At 42.5% G+C, this 20,542-nt stretch overlaps 1 protein-coding gene and 1 pseudogene across 5 annotated transcripts in view; both read right to left on the bottom strand.

Annotated features, from left to right (window-relative positions):
• ARHGEF3 (Rho guanine nucleotide exchange factor 3) overlaps nucleotides 1–20,542 on the bottom strand; it is a 305,770-nt gene that overhangs the window by 11,749 nt on the left and 273,479 nt on the right. For all 5 annotated transcript variants that reach the window (XM_070455882.1, XM_070455883.1, XM_070455880.1 and 2 more), the window contains 5 exons: nucleotides 15,027–15,197; nucleotides 11,658–11,720; nucleotides 9,297–9,393; nucleotides 9,059–9,135; nucleotides 1,815–2,072 (listed from right to left, as the gene is read on the bottom strand). In XM_070455882.1, coding sequence (XP_070311983.1) covers nucleotides 1,815–2,072; nucleotides 9,059–9,135; nucleotides 9,297–9,393; nucleotides 11,658–11,720; nucleotides 15,027–15,197 — 666 coding nt within the window. The remainder of the gene's footprint in view (nucleotides 1–1,814; nucleotides 2,073–9,058; nucleotides 9,136–9,296; nucleotides 9,394–11,657; nucleotides 11,721–15,026; nucleotides 15,198–20,542) is intronic.
• Nucleotides 3,729–9,046, bottom strand: LOC139031256 (DAZ-associated protein 2 pseudogene; annotated as a pseudogene).

Here is a 20,542-nt window from a genome sequence, read left to right as displayed (position 1 = left end):
GTAATAAAAACAGACATGAAGAAGTAAGCGGGGCCTCATCTCTGTTGCCTGCATTCCCCACTGTGCTGGACCAGGAGCCTGGTCTGTATGCTGGGCCTGCCAGACACCTCAAATACCCTGTGAATCAGGAGAGTCTTTCCTGTTCTTCTCTGTCCCTACACAGACAACTGGCCCAGCTCTGGATTGGTGAGGCCCTCCAGAAAGCCTGGTGGCCAGACAGATTTCTGTAGTTCCAGAGACAACAGGGGCTTAAAAAAGCCAGGCTTTCAGCTCTGTGGCAGAGGAGCATGAAGAAGTGGAGAAGTCGTAAGACTGGCAGTCTACACTCACGAGGTTTGGATATCAACCCCATCACTTGTTGGCCCAGACTTGGGCGAATTATTTAATGCCCCCACGCCTTATCTGGAAAAGGAGAATGGCCCTAACATGAACAGCTTTCTCACAGGTTAGTATGAGGGTTAAGCGAGATACACAAGCCACTAGACAATCACATAAAGCTGATTTACTAGGTATTCAATACATGTCAGCAGGTGTTATTGTTATTGTTGTTGCTGTTACTATTTACTACTGTTGTTGTTACTAATTACTATTGAGTTGGCCAAAAGGTACATTTAGGTTTTCCCCATACCATCCTACGGAAAACTCTTTGGCCAACCCAATGTTATTAAGCCCCTCTCTGGGAAGAAATAGGCAGTTTGCTCCACAGACTCAAGGCCTCTGATTGATTTTCCAATCACCTCTGTTTATCAGCTTGTTACTGTCCCAGATCCAGTCAGGGAATGAACTATTAGAACTGGTCTCTTAGCCTGCATCCTCACTGCTAAGTCCCTGAGCAGGTTTCCAAGACTAAGCATCTGGACCACTGCAACATCCTCCCCACTTGCTTCCCTGCCCCTAGTCTCTGCTGTCCCCTGCGCTACAGATGCAGTGTTAACATGTCCAAGATCACACAGCTTCCCAGTGACAGTGCTGGAATTTGAACCTGAATCTTGGCTACTTGAGAAACAAAAGCACAAGGAAAAGGGTCTCAAATTGATATTTACAACCGTATACCCAATGTGAACCACCACCCTCAGTCCCTCCTCTTGCTGTTTGCTGACTATTATCAACCCCAGGCAAACTGATGAATGGCACTCGCTGGCATGACGGACCCTGTCACTTCTTTACACCTCTGCCCTGGCTGTTTGCGCCTCTGGCCTGTCATCTCCTCTGCCCTGCCCTGCAGGGCACCGCAGCCAGAACTGAGCTCTCTGGGCAGAATGTCACAGGTCACCACATCCCATGATATGGATCCAATTTCTCCTGGTCTTACATTGCTGCTAGGGAAGAATCCATATTTCCCAAACCACCCAACCCCATACCCAATACAGTCGCTGGTAAATAGATTTGACTAGGCTCCATGCATCAATCTGGGGCCAAGGACAATTGGGTTTCAAGTGGGTGCTGACTCCACAAATGGGCTTCGGTAAAAGGCAAAAGGCAACTTCCATTTGCTAACTAAACAAAGCTATTCAATTTAAAATCTCTACAGAGATCTTACCCTAATAATCAGGAATGGCAACAAACAGATTACAAAGTCACTTATTCAGAATCAAGAAAGTTTAGAATCAAAGGGACTTTAGAGTGCATTTTATGTAAATACTGCATTTCACAGATTAGGAATAGCACTGATTCACTAAATCAAAACATGTTTGATGTTAGAGTCAAGCCCTGAACCCAAGATTCCTGTGTCCTGGTACCCAGGGACCCTTCATTCACACTTTTACCCAATCTTCCAGCCACTGGGGAAATACCAAGGAGAGAAAGAAACTCACAGCTTCTTCCAGGTGCTGCTGATCTGGATTATCATTTGGTGTGTGCCTCAAGATTTCTCGAAGAAGCAGAGGGTATTTCACCAGACGGCTTCTTGGAATGTCCAGGAAATTCCAGAGATCTAGTTTTCGGCTAAAGGGGGATTCTAAGCATCGCTGCAGGAAATCTTGGACTCGGTGATCTTGCTTTTTGTGGTCCAGCAGAGCTTTAGCAGCTACTTGATTGCTGCAGTAGCTGTCATAGGAGCTGAGACAAGGTAGCTACGAAAGGAACACAAAAGGAGGGGCGCAGCATTAGAATAAGTATGCTCTGAAGCTACACGCTGACATCACTCACTGGGACTGAACAAAGCCTAACTGGTCTCCAGGCCTGCCCAACATCTCTCTGTTTGCATGGCTGGAGGAGACACATATAGAATCTTCAAAATGTCAGGCAATAGACAGATAGCTCTTTAGGCTCCCGCTTGCTTGCACAGTTATTTTCTTAGTGGCAAGTTTACTTTCTTGATTATTAAGACCTCAATAATTTGTTTGAATTTCTGTCAATTTAAGCTAGACTCAAAAGAGCTGGAATTACTGTATATGCGCACAATTCAGAATTTTCCTCAATGGGGATTACTGCATATGCATACAGAATTGTCTTAAACTTTCAAAAGTATCTGGTGGGAGGAAAAAAAATTTTTTTAATGAGGGTTCTTTTAAAATTATTATTATTATTATTTTTCAAATCTTCAAAATAGTCTTTATTCTACATTTTTAGTATAAAAAATCCACAAGTTAAGTGCACCACAGTGTAAAGAGAGACATACAACGCTGAACTTCCATAACAGTCAATGGTACAGTCAAACATCACATGTACAGAACACAAATTTAGATGAACTGAAATTATAAAATAAAATAAAATCCAATTTTAGAAAACAAAAATCAAAATATTAAGGATCCCTGAAATATTCTTAACCCTAATGAGATTTCACTGGACTCAAGTCATTTAGTAGTGAGGCATTCACAATATGATCCCATTAACCCAGCTGAGGAATTCTTGGGAGCCATGAGTGGCTACATCAGACACTGACAAGAAATGGTAACCAATTTCTGATCTGCAAACTCCCCTTAATTTGGCTCCAGAGTCATCAGACTTTTAAAAGCATCCTCCTCCTTGTCCCTCAAAATTTATAAACAAACTGCTGTTTACGGTACAGTTTGCACTGGTATCCTTTGTTAAAACAAGGTTCAGTTTTTCTGGCACCAAAACAAATTTGGGTTTGGTTCATGTCTGAAGAGAAAACCTATGAGGAGGGTCCAAAAAGCACCCTCCGCTTTTGCCTGAGGAGATGCAAAAGCAGAAGAAATGGGTCCTGTGCTTGGGGCACAGACGGGGTTTCAGAGGATCCTTTGTGAAAGACTAGTTAAGAGATGACAAGTGGGGGAAAGTGCAAGGAGAGAAGGAAATTAGTCTGACTGGCTTTCTGTCCTGCACCATTGATTCAATGGAGATTGGTGGGAAAGAGTGGAAGACAAGGATTGAGGGTAGGACCAGGGGCAAAGGATGGAAAGGAAAAGGCAGACAACTAATGCGGTTTGTTTATAACAAGTAATATAAATCAAAGACTTAAAGGAGATTAAAGACCAATCAGAATAATTTGGCAACTTTAATTCTTAGGGAGATCAAAGTTCCCTCCAAACCTAATTTGATGTTTTATTACTAAAAGCAAAGACCAGTATGGTACAGTATTACTCCAGAGGAATTAAAGGAAGATCCTTAGGGCTGCTTTACCCACATTCATTTTATGAATGGATACCTCCCCTACCTCAAAATGCTTTAGAGAGATACTGCTACCATTACATGGTTCCTTATTAAGTTTGAAAAGTGCCTGAAAGTTTGGGCACCAGAAAGACACCCCAACAACATGTGTCCAAACTGCAACTTCAGGTTAATATGACTAAAGCAGTTACATTGTGAGAAGTGCTGAAGGTATGTGATGTCTTTCCCAGCATAGAGATGGCCCTGGTTCTTCACCAGATGGTGTAGCCAGCATCTGAGCCACCCATGAAGAAGTTTCCCTTCCGCTGAGTTACGAGGACACTGGCTCCCTGCATGACTGCCAGCTGAGCAGCATTGGGAGGGCATCCGGGGGAGGAGGAGGAATGTTTCCAGCAGTAGCGCCAGCTCCAAATCTGGCCCCTGCATCATACCCTCCTTCCACCAGCACTGTTGGACCAGGTGGACAGATGGGACCAACTGGATAATAAGCCATGGGGATTGTGGAAGCGAAAGGTCCAACAGCCACAGACTGGGCCACGGGAAGATACAGTGAGGCGCCAGGAAATGCAGCTGACATGGTGGGGACGGTGGCAGCCCTGGGTGCACAAAGCTCGGACGATACAGCTCTGAGTAGGCAGGTGGAGCATCAGTACAAGGTGGAGCTGAGGAAGATGCAAGGTCTGAGGGTACACAGGGCTCCCAGGAGGCTGCACGGGGTAAGTTGGCTGCGTTGGATATTGACCTTTGCTGTTCATGGTGGCTGCAGGTCCGGCTCGACTCGGCGTCGCGGACTGTTATTTTTTTCGTCCTCTGCCTGTTCCTTAAAATTATTAATAAGAAACTAATCTAGAAGAGTTGGTGGCACAAAAAGAAAGGAGTCATACTCCACAGCCCAGACCTTTGCATGGCCCAGAGCAAGCACCTCTACCTACATTGGTTTTAAAGTTCTTGATTCCAAGGCAGACCAATTATAAAGAAATCCAAGAAGTTAAAACAAAAGTATAATGAGTAAAAAATGAGATGCAGAAATCATTTACAAATGTCTTTGAAATTAGTTCTGACAGGCCAGAATATACCTTACGGTTAATATTACAATTCCATGCAAAGAATTTTGTTGTTGTTTAGTCACTAAATCCTGGCTGATTCTTTTGTGATCCTGTGGCCTGTAGTCTGCCAGGCTCCTCTGTCCATGGGATGTTTCAGGCAAGAATACTGGAGGGCCAACATTTCCATTTCCTTCTCCAGGGCTCTCCACCCTTCCCCCCACCTGGGGATTGAACCTTCATCACCTGCATTGGCAGGTAGTTGCTTTACCACTGAGTCAACAGGGAAGCCCTAGGCGAAGAATAAATTTTAAGACACTGGAACACTTTTGAGTCCACCATCTTCCTTCCAGCTAAATACTAATTTTCCTGACATATCCCATTAGTCACAAGGTACAAATACAAGGTCAAAGACTCAGTGAAAGGGCTGCTCATCTCCCCTTTCCACTCCTCCCTATGATGGCACCCTCATGTACAAGCTGTCAGCTTCCAGAAGGTCATCAGAGGCAATAAAATGCAGCCAATGGTCCTGCAGTGTTTGCTTCCCTCCCTGGACTAGGAAGTCACATCTACCACAATGCCTGTTCTGTAGAATGATCTAGTGTGAGATGGTGGCAAGAGGGTCTTTCATTTTTGCATCCTCAGTGCTGTGTACTAGGCCCACTATACAGCAGACAAAGTTCGTATTTTGAATGAACTAATAAATTAACATTTAATGGATTCCTGGATTAGATAATATTTGATGGTTTGTAAACTCAGCTTAAAAATAAATTGCAGCGGCATCTGAACAATGGGTCAGAGTTTAACTGTTCTGCTGCTGCTTTTACACCTTTTATTGAAATTATTTCCTCAGTGATTGACATCAGACAAGATACCATGGAAGTCAAGTTTAAAAAGTTCACTGCCGAGTTTAACATTCCTTGGAAATGTCTACTTTCTTTACATGTTATTAGAAATCTCTATTTGTATTAAAAAGAATTACAGAAATTCCTTTCTCAATGTTATATTTGGAAGTAATGACAATTGGTGCCTATATACATGCATACATACACAAACACTCTAGATGCATAATGTTTAAAAAGTTCAGTGTTGAGTTTAACATTTCTAGGTACATTTACATGTACCTTCCTTACATGTAATGAAAACAAAAACAAAAAACCTCTCTATTTGAATTTAAAAGGGCTACAGAAATTCTTTTCTCTATGTTGTGTTTGAAAGTAATAACAATTGGAACTTACACACACACAGACACACCCCACATGTGGCACTGTGGCTTGTAACTCAGATCTTCAGAGTTAATTAGAAAGAGATTCAGGCCCTCTTAATTTCATTTCCACTTCCTTGCCTTTTAAAAAGACTTGGAAATGCCCAATGTTTTCATTATGGAGAAACAAATCAGTAGTAACCATCAGATGTACTCTAGCTAAGAACCCTGACCGCCCTGTCGCTTGCTGTCCAATGGGCCATTACTCTCTCTGATCATGCCTCTCCTGCTGCCATGGAAACCAAATCTGGCTCTGGTCCTTTGTTCACACCTGACAGGGTCCTCATTTCCTGAGCATAACCTGAAAAGCTATCTGATTCAGCTCACTGGCTAGAAAAAGCCACAAGTGATCTATAACCAGATAGGGAATGAAGAATACACATATCTTGGTTTCCAAATACAGTGCAATAACTCTAGAACAGGGAGAATCACGTTCAAAGCCTAACTGAGTTACTAGTCAGGAGACCCTTCAGAAGCCTTTCACTTACAAAATGCACATACTAATATCCTCTTTTAGTGAGATGTTGAGATACAGCAGATAAAAAGCATTAACAGGAAGTTGGTTCCCAGTTAAAAATTGGTAGCTACCAGCTATTACTATTTACTCCAAAAATATTTTTATTGAAGAAATTGTGGTTTAGAGAAGCAAAACTACTTGCTTAGCTGGAGACAAAACCAGTCTGAAGCGTGTTTGTCCTTCCCACAACCTCTGAGAGTTCTGAAGTACTCCCCATCTTTTAGACTAAGGGAAATGCTTTCTTTCTTTTTTTAAAGAAATTCTTTCTACCTTCCTAACATTATGAAGAGTGATAGAACAAAGTTGGTTTTTTTTTTTTTTTTTTTTGCTTCCATGTACCCTGACTCTCTCTTTGGAATGAAAATTTAATTAGAACTCAAATTAACATGAGAACTTGCTGCTCTGTAGCACTGATAAATTATTTTATTACTGAAAAAATGTTAGCATGAAGATGTAATTTGGGAAGTTGTTTCTTTATGAGAAAGGGAGGCTTATGAGACAGGCCAGCCCATGGTTACTGATCTCCAGTAATGAAGGTGGTTCCCTGAAAAAACCCACCACTCTCTTGAAGGTCTTCAAAGTAAAAGCAATTGATTCATTCTAAGGTCAAAAGGACTGGTCAGGGCAATCCCACATGGGAGGCTTACTTGTTTAAAAGAGCTTTTTTGCCCACTTTTTTCCTTTGGGGGGAAATAAATCAATTTTTCATGGGTGGAATGGGCTTTGACTTTTCTCATTCAAAGTCTACTAAGATGTTTATTTTGTTCTGTTAAAAAGACCAGAACTCAAACAGATGTACCCCTTGGTTTACAATTCCCACTCGCACGGACACATCTGCAGTGAAGAGAGGGAAAACATTTAACAGCTCATCAGGCCTGATAAATAAGGACCATTTCCCATGAGATCTGGTAACAATGGGCCAATTGTGTAATTTTAGGCTGCTCTTCAAGCTGCAAGTTCCCATTTGATGTCTAAGTGTCCAGACAGCAATGGACTGGCATGGTCAGACGCCTTTGGTGTATGTACAGAAAAGGACTACAAAACCTACCCTCAAATCAAACCAATTTCCTAACAAAAGTGCATTTATTTCAGAAAAAGAAAAGTAACAAGGCAAATTGTATTCATTTTTGCTACTTGCATGAACAGACAATTTGTATATGATGTATAAGGAAACCTTATAGTTCTACACTGCCATCTCATCAAAAACAGAGGCGTCATCGTGCCATTCTGAAGTTGTTCCTTCTCCCACCAAAGCAGTCCACAGACTGAAGAAGTTTAAGAAACAGTAAGGCAGACTCTCTCATCTCATTACACCTCCTCTGTCTCCAGCTGGCTGACTCTCTTTAGAGAAATTTCTTTGTGGGCTAACGAAGTTAAGACATCTCCCAGGGATCATAATAAAATGAAAGTAAAAAAAAAAATAAGATAAATGATCTCTCTTGAAATATTAAGGCACATTTTCTAAAATATTCATCTTAGAACATTGCTTGACTTTCAGATACCCTTGGGATATTTCAGCCTCAGTGCTAAAACTCACTCCTGGACTAAAGCTAAGTCATGAAACCGTCAAATTTCCTGATCAAGGCAGTAATGGAGAAGCATTAAGGTAAGAAGAGAGATCAATCGCAAGGCTTACTTGCTGGAGATTTAGGAAGGTTAAAATACAAATAAAGTGTGACTGGATAAACAGAACTCACATGGTAACAGGATTTATAACCTTCACACACTCTCCAAACAGTGGAATGGCTCTAGCTCTGCTACTGTGGCACTTCCTGCCTATTCTGGAACACTGTGTGGATCAGAGGGACCTAATACTGCCTGGAAGAAGTCTTCAAAGTAATCTGCTTTCATTATCTGCTTCAAAACAAATGAAAAACACCTGAAGCAGGGGTGGAACACTCAAGGACTTACAGAGGGAAATAGAAATGCATAATAGGGAGCAGTGGGGCCTGTGGCAAAACAGCAAGTGCATACCTTGTCTAAAATAGACTACAACTGAACAAGCACTGTATATGCTCGGTAAAACACCAACTCAGCCCCAGAACCAAAAACCTATAGACACCATAATCTAAAGTCACAACTAATTTCTTCAGTTATGAAAGGGTACAGGTTATGTTGGGGTACAGATCAGAATAATACCCAGCTCTCATAAGAAGTTACTTAGGATCAGATATATGCTAAACATTAACAGTATTTAGTTATTACCTTGTTTATGAAATGACATTTGACCATAAGAAATTGTTTTTGTGTATGTAGCATGAATAAAGCTTTCTTAGTGATGGACAGGAAGCTGTCCTTAAATTTTCACTAGAATAAAAGAGTTAATAGTTATAGTTGTAATTGGCCTGATGTGAATATTAATTAGCTTTACTTAATTTGATGTGAAACTAGTAACAATTTTATGTGGGTCTTTACTTCTTTTATTGCACAAAGGCCATGTTACCTTTAAATGCAGTTCATTTATAATAAGAAAAAGTTGTTTCCATGCTCTGAGACAATAAAGGCTAATAAATATAACGATAAATTATACTAGAAACTTGCTATTTTCATTTTTTCTGAAGTGAAACCAAAAGTTTGCCTATAAAAAAAGCCCAGCTAAAATGAAACTCCATTGACATTACTGAAAATCATCTTCAGTCAAAGCCAGAGAACTTTTCTTACCCAGCCCACGAGGATGGGACCAACATGCTCAGTCGAGCCATCGGGCTTGCGGACATCTCGAAGCTGACTAAGGAGGTCTGGTGAGAAAACAAAGAGAGTCCTTATTTTGTTAGGCACTCAGAATACGAACAGGGCTGGGAAAGTCTGGGTTACTCACGTTATTACATAACCGTGACTTGTTATAAGACAACTCAGTTAATGCTACAAGTCACGACTCATCCTGGGAACAAAATTATACCTTCATGGAGAGGAATCAAGGAGTCCAGTGTTCCAAAAATTTGATTCAATTCCTGTTCTGTCATTATGGAGAGTTTCAGCATGGGGTCGTGATAGGCCTGCACAGGAAAGGCAAGAGATGGAAGCACGCATTTACAATCAGAGGAAGCAAGCTGTTAATGTAAATGGCTTCTGAGAGGCCCTACACAGTAATAGAGCATTTGGTTTTCCCCAGTGACTTCTCCCATAATGCTGCACAAACAGCAGATGGGTGTGGTTGGAGCAGATGAGAATCTGGTATTGCCTTCAGCCTTTGCAGTTGTTGATAAACCAAAGCTGATTTTTTCAAACTTTTTTTTCCCCCCTAGTATATCTCACATCTCAGAAAGGGCAAGAATTCTAAGTATAGAGCAGATTTGATTTGTATGATGTTTTAAAAATTAACTTTATTGAAGGTCCAGCAGCTTGAAAAATTCCCACTGTGTACAAAATTAGTTACCACTAGGTTATTTTTCAATCAGTCCATATTTAAACTGTGAAGGGGGAGAAAGGTGCTTGGCATCCTTTACTATGAAATCGAAGCAAAGAGGGCAAAATCTCTGCCAATCTTATCACCTCTTATTAATGGTAAGTAAACCACAGTTCAGTTCAGTTGTTCAGTTGTGTCCGACTTCTTGCAACCCCATGGACTGCAGCATGCCAGGCTTCCCTGTCCATCACCAACTCCCAGAGCTTGCTCAAATTCATGTCCATCGAGTCAGTGATGCCATCCGACCATCTTGTCCTCTGTCGTCCCCTTCTTCTCCTGCCTTCAATCTTTCCCATCATCAGGGTCTTTTCCAATGAGTTCCTCACATCAGGTGGCCAAAGTTTTGGAGTTTCAGGTTCAGCATCAGTCCTTTCAATGACTATTCAGGACTGATTTCCTTTGGGATGGACTGGATTGATCATGAATACATGCATACATGATTACACCTAAGGCGCTGCAGAGACTGCGCTGCAGAGTCCCTGCCTTCATGGAGTTTTATAAAGCTCACTGGGAAGATTAAAAAAAAGGGTGTAGAAAAATTAATGTTAAAAAAAAAGTTTAAGATTAAAAATAGGAGAGACGTCACATGGCAGCAAAAATTCACCAGATGATAACTGCTCTAGCAGATCAGAGAATTAGAGGTGGGTTGGCTATGGGATATTTTAAAGATGAGGTGCTTGGCACAGAGAAGGAGGTAGTAAATACTGTTGAATGAACTGGGATTTGAGTTTGCTTCTGGAGGACAGGTGGACATGGATAGTTGAAATGAAAGGGAGGGGTTTGCAGGAAGACAGGACCAGCAAAGCAAAGGATAGAAGTGAAAAAGGTAAGGAGGTTGAGCTTGGAGGAGGAAGGAGGAGCTGGACTTATGACCAGCAAGAGGTCTGCTAGAGTTAAATGCCTTCTCTGTCCTCCCCATCTTCTTCATCTTCAACCCTACCCCAAACTCAATTTTGTTGGCTGTATCCAACAAAAGCTCAGATGGCCATCTCTCAGGAATGCTACAGATGGGACTTGATATTAGCATAAAGTTAGGTTCCTGGGTCAGGAAGGTCCCCTGCAGAAGCAAATGGCACCCACGTTGAGTATTCCTGCCTGGAGAATTCCATGGACACAGGAGCCTGGCGGGCTACAGCCCATGGGGTCGCAAAGAGTGGGACATAACTGAGCGACTGAGCACATCCACACACATAGGACACTTAAAAGAAGGGAAGCATCTTTCCCACCCTGCAATTTTTGAGGAAGCTGTGAGTGTCACAGGAGGAAGTCTGGATTTTAGCCTTCACGGGGGACAATGGAATGGAAAGGTTTTTGAGGCAGGATGGCTGTCAAGATTATATAGACTACAAGGCATGAATTTCCTCTCCCTTCCCACACACAGAGTGATTACAGACAAGTTTCCATATGAAAGACCCTAACTTACAAGCCAGTATTCAACTGCCTTCATGAATGACTTTACCCATTATGGGATTCAAATGACTTTCTTTCTAAGACACCATTCCAATTTCAGACGTCTGCACATTCCCTCCCAGGGCTGAGGGAGTCCTGCCTGTGAGACTTCTAGGACAATGAAGTACATGTGCAGCCAGGCCTCATGAACACTTTCTGATTAAACTGAGGTATTCTTTGACGCATTAGAGACATGCACAGGTGCCAGCCCTAAAGGTGTCAGGTCTACAGCCTTCTTGCTTTGAGCCATTTCCCTACTACTTGGTTTGTAGGTTCTTCTCAACTTTTTTATGACTTGTCTTAGTCATAAAATGAGTGATCATAAAGTACAGTCTTAGAACTGTGAAATTACTCAGAGGAAAATAAGCAGGAGGTGACTCAAAGGACCACTGGATTTGAATGTACCTTTTTTGCCAATTTCAAGTCCTCTATTAAATCTTCTTCTCCTTGAGAAAGCTCAAAGATTGCCTGCAAGGAAAGATAACACACATTTACTGAACTTTCATTTATGAGACCAAATTCAAATGATGCTGGTGCCAGTGCTCAAAGCCCCAAATCTGCTTATTTCTTCAGGATTTTTACAGGATTCTTAACACATTAAATTAACCCAAAGCAATTGTATCTAGTGACTAAAACCTACAAAGAAACAATTATGCAAAACTTCTGTGTAGTGTGCTTATCTGTTTGTGGGAAAAAGAGTTTCCATTTATGCTTCCAATCCAACAAGTCATCTTTCACTTACAGAATTTTGATGCAGCTGAATAAGACAGAGTTATTTTAGGTGAAATAATTAGAATTTGAGCCATGACTGTGAGTCTGTGTCTTGGCTGTGAATGGCAATCATAATAAATGATACAGGGTCTGTTCTCAGTGATGGATACAGAATTATAATTAACCAGGGCATCACAATTTGTCTTCCTTCTATTCAACAGAGGTGAATCTCAACAGAGAGCTTTATTCCTATCAGCCACTTGTGTTAAGGCTGCACTGTAGGAAGAATCCAGTATTTTATCACTCTAAATGTCTGGTAAAGTTAATTCATTCTAAATTACTTCTCACCTTCACACTGTACAATAAATAAAATCACAGGAGCTGGCTGTGTGAAAATGTGTGTAAACGAACAATTTCTAATTTGGTTCTATTAAGCCATCTTAATCTCAGAGCTATGATGCACAGAAGTCTTTTACTTTCACCTAAGAATCTAAACTGTTGGCAAACTTAATGTGATTAAAGGACTGCATGTTTGTGGGGATGGTTCAGGGACTACGGCATGTGTTTTGAATTAGAGGGAAGGAGGCAGCAGGCGTGGAGAACACCTGCATCCCTGGGCCTGGTGAACACTGGAGTGATGAACGTGCTCCCTGGCAACAGGTGGAGGCCGGACGCTGTGCTGGAGGCCAGTGCGTGGGGACCCCTCTCAAGGTCCAGTAAGGTTTCCACATCATGACCTCCTGGTACTCTATATTTTGTTTAACCTTTTACTTTGAAATAATTATAGACTCACATGAGGAGTTACAAAAATAATACAAAGAGGATCTGTAGAGCCATGACTCAGCCTCCTGCACTGGTGGCACCTTATATATACTATAGAGCATTATCAAGTCCAGGACGTGGGTAGGCACAGTACAATTAACAATTTTTACTTGGGCCCTGGGAGCTTCCCCGGTGGCTCAGTGGTATAGAAGCTGTCTGCCAATGCATGAGACTCAGGTTTGATCCCTGGGTTGGGAAGATCCCCTGGAGGAGGAAACTGGACCTTCCTCAGATTTCCTTGTATGTCTGTTTCACCATAGCTCAGTGTGGTCCCCAGGAGAGGAAGACCACAGAAGCTGTAGTGGGGTACACGGTGGGCAGGCATCTGTGTGGGTGGAAAGCATGAAGACCATGGGCTTTGGAGTAGGACAGACCTGGGTTCAAATCCCACCTCTGCAGCTTTCTAGGTGGGTGACCCTGTACCTTAATAATCTCCTCGTCTGCAGAACCAATCCTCCCATCTTTCCTTCCTACTATCAGAAAGTCCAAGTTATATATGCACACTATTCATGCTTGGGAAAACACAGAAAAATGTACAGAGGAAAAATTTAAATCATCCACAATATCATCTTGTTAACCACTGTTAAAATTTTGCCACTGTTAATATTTATAAAAATGATATTATTAGTGTACATATTATTTTTAAATTACCTATTCATTTTTAAAAATAGATAATAGATTGACATGGTTCAAAATTCATAGCATAGGAAGGGCCACATGGTGAAAACTTCCTCTTGCCTCCTTCCCCTGACACCTAGTTCTCTTATCAGGAGTCAACTGTGTTACCATCTCCTTATACGTCTCTTCAGAAATATTTTATGCGTCTATAAGCAAATACAGGCTTCCCTCATAGCTTAGTTGGTAAAGAATCTGCCTGCAATGCAGGAGACCCCAGTTTGATTCTTGGATTGGGAAGATCTGCTGGAGAAGGGATAAGCTACCCACTCCAGTATTCTTGGGCTTCCCTTGTGACTCAGTTGGTAAAGAACCCACCTGCAGTGTAGGAGACCTGGGTTAGATCCCTGGGTTGGGAAGAGCCTCTGGAGAAGGGAAAAACTACCCACTCCATTATTCTGGCCTTGAAAATTCCATGGACTGTATAGTCCATGGGGTCGCAAAGAGTTGGACATGACTGAGTGACTTTCACATTCACACAAATACACACACATACACACACACTCATTTTTCTTTCTACATAAATGGTACCACACTGTAACACCCTACTTTGTGTCTTGTTTTATCCACTTAGCCAACACTTCCTGTGTTTCTATAGTTACAGAAGGTATGGGCATTCACTATGGAACCAGGCCTTGATAATAGATGTTTGGGTTCTTTCTGGCACTGTTTTAAATGTTTCTGTGATGAATAACCTTACAGGTACTTTGCTTGATCTATGTACAAGTATGCCTGGCAGATAAAGTCCTAGAAAAGAACTGCTGAGTCAAAAACCTAGAAAGTTCTCAACTACTCCTTTCGCCAATGTCAGGTTTTCTACTAGAAAAGATATTCCAAGAATTTCCCTAGATGATACACCTTTGACGTGTTTAGCACAGCTTGGCACATGACAAGTTCCTATAAAGTAATATCACAGCCATCTAGAGCTACAGATGCAAAAAATTTATAGGGAATGAAATTAACTGCATTCCATTCTAAAGTCTTCCATAAAACTGGATCAAAGTCTCATAAACTGAATATTTTAAAATATTCCAGAAGGTGCTATTAAGATATAATTAATGTGATATAATTAATATAATAATTAATGTGGTATAATTAACGTAATAATTAATTCATGTGATTATTTCTGTGAACAGACACTTCCTGATTCATCTTCCTTGTAAAATCAAATTTTCACATCACTTTCTCTTTTTTTCCTCTCTAATATTTATTTATTTGACTGCTGTAGGTCTTAGTTGCAGCATGTGGGATCTTTAGTTGTGGCATGTGGGATCTAGTTCTCTGACCAGGGATGGAACCTGGGCCCCCTACATCAGAGGCACCGAGTCTTAGCCACTGGACAACCAAGGAAGTCCCCACATCAGTTTTTTTTAAAGTCAGGGCCATACCCAACCAGCTGGATGCTGGCTTCTCAGTTCCTTACAAGGTCTGACATCCCCATTCGTCCTCCTTCTAACAATGCGGTGAAGAACTCACTTGGAGACGGTGGCATAGATGCCGGCCTGCCTCTCACCCGTAGTGCACCTTTTTCCAAACACACGCCTAACTCCAGGGGCCCCAGCCTACCTCCTGCCGTTTGATTTCCTTGGACGTGAGCATCTGATTGACGCACACGTCGAAGGTCTCACTCCACAGCTTGCTGTCTCTCCGCTTCGTGCTCGAGGGGGCAGCATTCCTGGACCAGGGTCGGGGGCCCAGGAGGTCGGGACGGCTCTCACTGCGGAAGCTGATGGACCGCTGAACAAAGAGAAAAACAAACCGTCACAGGCACAGCAGCAGGACTGGGTGGATCATTGGAGCGGCTTCCTGCCCCTGACAGAACATAAATCAGACATTTGCAAGGAGGAGAGGAAAATGCCACGAGACCTTGGGAAGCAGGGCATTGTCTCTCGCCTACGTGCTAAGGAAAATTGGGCAAGGGGCCGCTCTCAGAGACGTGCTGGGAGTATCCGCTCTGCGAGACTGGGCTAGCCCTGTGTACCACGGCATGAGAGCACTTCAGGTCAAACGCGTGCGCCCAGGCGGCTCTCAGTCAAGGGGCGGGCTCTGCTTTCTTCGGTGGACACCTCCACTCTCAAGAAGAACAAAAGTTAACACAAGTGGATGTTCTTCAAAAAACAAACCAACCCAACATCTGGCTAGTAGGCCAACTCTCCTCCTTCTGGGAATACAGCCCACTCTCCTTGGGTAAACCCTCTCACTTCATTTGGGCAAACTCCCCAAGGCCTGATCAATCAAGAGTACCCCACCACCCTGCTTCAGAGAAGGGACCTAATTCCCTGGAATTTGCTGTGTGCTCCACGGGAGAAAGAATGGACGATCGTTCCTTCAGGACTGTAAGGTCAAGAGATAACATAAGCAGCGGTTTCTTGCAGCAACTCACTCTGGTCACATAGAAGATTGTGTATGCTACAGGAGAGCATAAAGGGACACACAGAACGAAAGCAGAGAGCTCACGGTGGGGAGGAAGGGAGCGGCAAGCTCCACCAACACCAGCTGAGCCCCTGGGTCTCAGTGTGATTTAAGCCACGGAGAGCCACGCAGAGACTCAGGGGCTGAAACAGTCCCCTTTTGGTTTACATTCACCTCAACTTCGGTTCTGTCAGTTACCACCTTGGCAGCAAAGGACACCAGTCTTGCCTTATTTTTCTTATTTTCCAAAGAGGTTTAGTAGACTTTGGGGTGGTCTACTCATCCAAAGTCCTCCCGTGTGGCTGAGACATGCTAGCACAGTGCTTTCTCGTGACAAATGCAAATGATCAAGAAGAAAGCTGAGTGCATCATCTTCAGCCTTCATCCTAGAAGATTTCAACACACTTATTGGAAATGTTGCCAAAGCAATGAGGTGTTGCTGTGCTCAAAAGTCACATTCTTATTTAGCAAGTGTTCCCTGCGATGGCTGTGGCCACATGTCTGTGGCCTTGAATGTGAAGTTCCAACTCCTTGGTTGGGCACTGAAGTTCTCTTGTAACCTGACCACAGTCTGTACATCTAGGATCATCTCCTACCACTCAACCATGAGCCCCCTATTCTCCAGCTCTATGCGGTTATCTGCCGGATATGCCCTAAATGTACCTACCATGCTCTGCCACTTGTGGTTCCTTCAAGCAGTCTTCTTTTTCTGGAATGTTTTTCTTTCTTTGCCTTGCTGGCTAACTCCTAACTGTCCTTGATATAGGTATAATGCAAACACCTCCTCTAGGGAGCCTGTACCAATGTTCTCCCATCCTTTCCCAGAACCATTTGGACATATCTCTGATATAGTGATGATCATACTTCATGATACTTAGGTCATCTGCTTTGAACTAGAAACTTCTGAGGGTAGGAACTGATTTTGCATGTGAAATATGAGTCATCATCACTGAGACCTTCTAAGGTAGCTTTCAAATATTCTGAGATTCAACAATAAAATTTAAGAAAGTATATTTTAAAAGAACTATCCATAACAAGAACTATCCATAACATCGTTGAGTACATTAGAATTCATCTGCTTCTCAGGTGGCACTATGGTAGAGAAACTGCCTGTCAATGCAGGAGACACAGGAGAAGACTTGGGTGTGATCCCTGGGTTGGGAAATCCTCTGGAGGAGGGCCTGGCAACCCACTCCAGAATTCTTGCCTGGAGAATCCCCATGGACAGGGAAGCCTGGCAGGCTACAGTCCTTGGGGTCACAAAGAGCCTGCACACACACACACACACACACACACACATCTGCTTGATAGAATGTTATCTAGCCAATAAGACAATTCTGAGATAGTTCTGTGGTTGTTTTTTTTTTTCTTTGAGATAGTTTTAACAGCTAAAACTCCCTTCTTTGTAAGTCAAAATAAAATCAGAATTCAAATCTGTACACGAACACTTTATAATTATAAAGTGCACATGAGCGAAGATACAGAAGGAATGCCACAAAATTCTACTGTTTTTGTCTGATTTTTTTTTACCTAGTTTATAATTTTTCATCAATTGAGAAAAATGAGTAAATGACAAATTTAAAAAGAGACTGCCAAGGGGCTTCAGAGTATGACCACAACTTCCTGGAAGCAGGATGCTTCAAACAGCACCACAGTTCTGCAGGCTGGCACAGGTGTCTGTGAGCTTCTGGGCTCATGGGTGAGCTCACAATCGCTGGACCAGCCCAGGGCTGGCCAAGAAAGCACTTGCTCCAAATACAGTTCACTAACAGTATCTTGCAAATCCTTGGGATCTCTTGAAAACAGGCCCTTATAATAAACAGTGACCAGACTACTGCGCGCAGATGCCTCCAGCACTAAAAATCAATTAGCTACAGGCACAGAAGGTCACAACAAGCAAAGTGAGTCATCAAGAGACTCTCTCATCTCAGTTTGCGGCTCTGATGCCAGCTGGGGCGGGAACTGCAGAGCAGAAGGAGAGGAAAACACGAAAAGGAAGATTCAAAATGAAAGACGTTTTCCACTTTCACTTGAGGGCATCAACCGCCTTCTTTGTTACGTTTTCAGTCCCTGACCAACTTCAAATTTCCCCTCTCCACCACCAGGTTGAAAGTCTTGTATGCTAACTTTGAATTTTCATGTATAAGTATATAAAATTAAGTACCAATCCCCTCATTTTTCTAAGTCCACTTTCTAGAAGTGACTGCTGTAAGTTTGACATCTCTCTGAACCTTCTCTATGCATTTGCTAACATTCACAGAAAACACGACGTCTTCTCTTTTCACTCAACAGCATGTCTCTCCATGTTATGACTCACTCTTAAAAAAAAGAATTAAAAAAAAAAAAGAAGACTTTATGCAGGGACAAGGCACATCATATAAAATTAACCACTTTTACAGTGAACAAGTCAGTGGACTTAAGTACATTCACAGTGTCACGCAACCACTACCTCTAGTTTGAAAACATTTTCATCACCCTGAAGTCACCCAATCTTTTATTTATTTATTTTAACTTTTTTTTTTTCTTTTCATTTATTTTTATTAGTTGGAGGCTAATTACTTCACAACATTGCAGTGGGTTTTGTCATACATTGACATGAATCAGCCATGGAGTCACATGTATTCCCCATCCCGATCCCCCCTTCCACCTCCCTCTCCACCTGATTCCTCTGGGTCTCCAATCTTTTTTTTTAAATTGGGGTACAGTTGGTTTACAATATTGTATTAGTTTCAGGTATACAACATAGTAATTCAAATAAAATATTGGCAATATTCCCTGTGCTGTACAATATATCCCTGTAGCTTATTTATTTTATATAGTTTGTATCTCTTAAGCGGAGAAGGCAATGGCACCCCACTCCAGTACTCTTGCCTGGAGAATCCCAGGGATGGGGTTGCACAGAGTCGGACATGACTGAAGTGACTTAGCAGCAGTACCTCTTAAGTCACCCATTCTTTTTAATGGCTACAGTATTAGTGTCTCATAATCTGGATAAACCACATGGATTTAATCAACCTACAACTGACGGACATTAAAATCATTTCCAGTGTCTGGCTAGTATTTGACTCAGTGAACATCCTTTAGGTATCTGTGCTGGTATTTCTGTAAGGCAGATTCCTTAAATAGAATTCCTTGGTCTGAGAAGTATCCACTTCTTAACGTTTGATATGTACTGCCAAACTGACCTTCAAATAGTCTGTTCAACTTGATAGTCTCCAGGAAGGCATATGATAGTTCCTTTCCTACACACTCATCAACATGATATTATCAATCTGACGGGGAAAAAATACATCTTAATTTCAGTTTCATGTTCTGAACATAGGATTGAACATATTTTTATGTTTTTATTGAAAAATTTCCCACAGTTGGATATTTTCTATTGTTGCAGTTTAAGGGAAAAAAACAGACAGGTGAGCTATACTAGGTGAGCCCTATCTCTAAGAATTCCTGGCTTTGTGTTTCCTTCGAACCCAGCTGCTAGGCTCGGGGGCTAAAGGGGAAGGGGCAGGGGTGAAGTTCACCACATAGATCACAGAAAAGTAAAACTGAAAGTCGCTCAGTTGTGTCCAACTCTTTGCGACCCCATGGACTACACAGTCCATGTAAATCTCCAGGCCAGAATACTGCAGTGGGTAGCCTTTCCCTTCTCCAGGGGATCTTCCCAACCCAGGGATTGAATCCAGGTCTCCTCATTGCAGGTGGATTCTTTACCAGCTGAGCCACAAGGGAAGCCCAAGAATACTGGAGTGGGGAGCCTATGCCTTCTCCAGGGGATCTTCCTGACCCAGGAATTGAACTGGAGTCCCCTGCGTTGCAGGTGGATTCTTTACTAACTGAGCTATCAGGGAAGCCCACAGATCACAGAGAGGCTGTTAAATACCTGCCCCTTCTTAGCACTTCTCATAAGTTCTCTCCGATCCTCACAAGCACCCTGCAAGGTGGGAGTTTATTCCCATTTTACTTATGAGTAAACCACGGCTCAGGAAGGCTAGGTTATCTGCTCAGGATCAAAACTAGATCTGTGTGAGTCCAAATATGAGCTCTTTCCACTGTAGGGGTTGCACCTGCTACTTGGGCATCCCAGGTGGTGCTAGTGGTAAAGAAACTGCCTGCCAATGCAGGAGACATAAGGGACTTGAGTTCGATCTCTGAGTCAGGAAGATCCCCTGGAGGAGGAAATGGCAACCCATTCCAGTATTCCTACCTGGAGACTCCCATGGACAGAGAAGCCTGCTGGGCTACTCTTCATAGTGTTGCAGAGTTGGACATGACTGAAGTGACTTACTATGCATGTACCTGCTGTTTACAGGCAAATCATGCATTGTGGGGAGGTTTCGGTGAGATGGGATCCAGCCTTCTTAGAGTTCAAGTTAAGAAGAGGGCATTCATTTGCCCAGTTTTAGGAATAAAGAGTGAGTGGCTCTTTGATTAAGCAAACTACTGATTTACACCTTTAATTCAGTTCAGTCACTCGGCTGTGTCTGACTCTTTGCGACTCCATGGACTACAGCATGCCAGGCCTCCCTGTCCATCACCAACTCCCAGAGCTTGCTCAAACTCATGTCCATCCAGTTGGTGATGCCATCTAACCATCTCATCCTTTGTTGTCCCCTGTTCCTCCTGTCTTCAATCTTCCCCAGTATCAGGATTTTTTCCAGTCAGTTAGTTCT

Source organism: Odocoileus virginianus, chromosome 26, assembly GCF_023699985.2.
Source record: "Odocoileus virginianus isolate 20LAN1187 ecotype Illinois chromosome 26, Ovbor_1.2, whole genome shotgun sequence".
Classification (NCBI taxonomy): domain Eukaryota; kingdom Metazoa; phylum Chordata; class Mammalia; order Artiodactyla; family Cervidae; genus Odocoileus; species Odocoileus virginianus.
The sequence above is the reverse complement of the archived record's forward strand: the minus strand, read 5'-3'. Positions and strand labels throughout refer to the sequence as shown.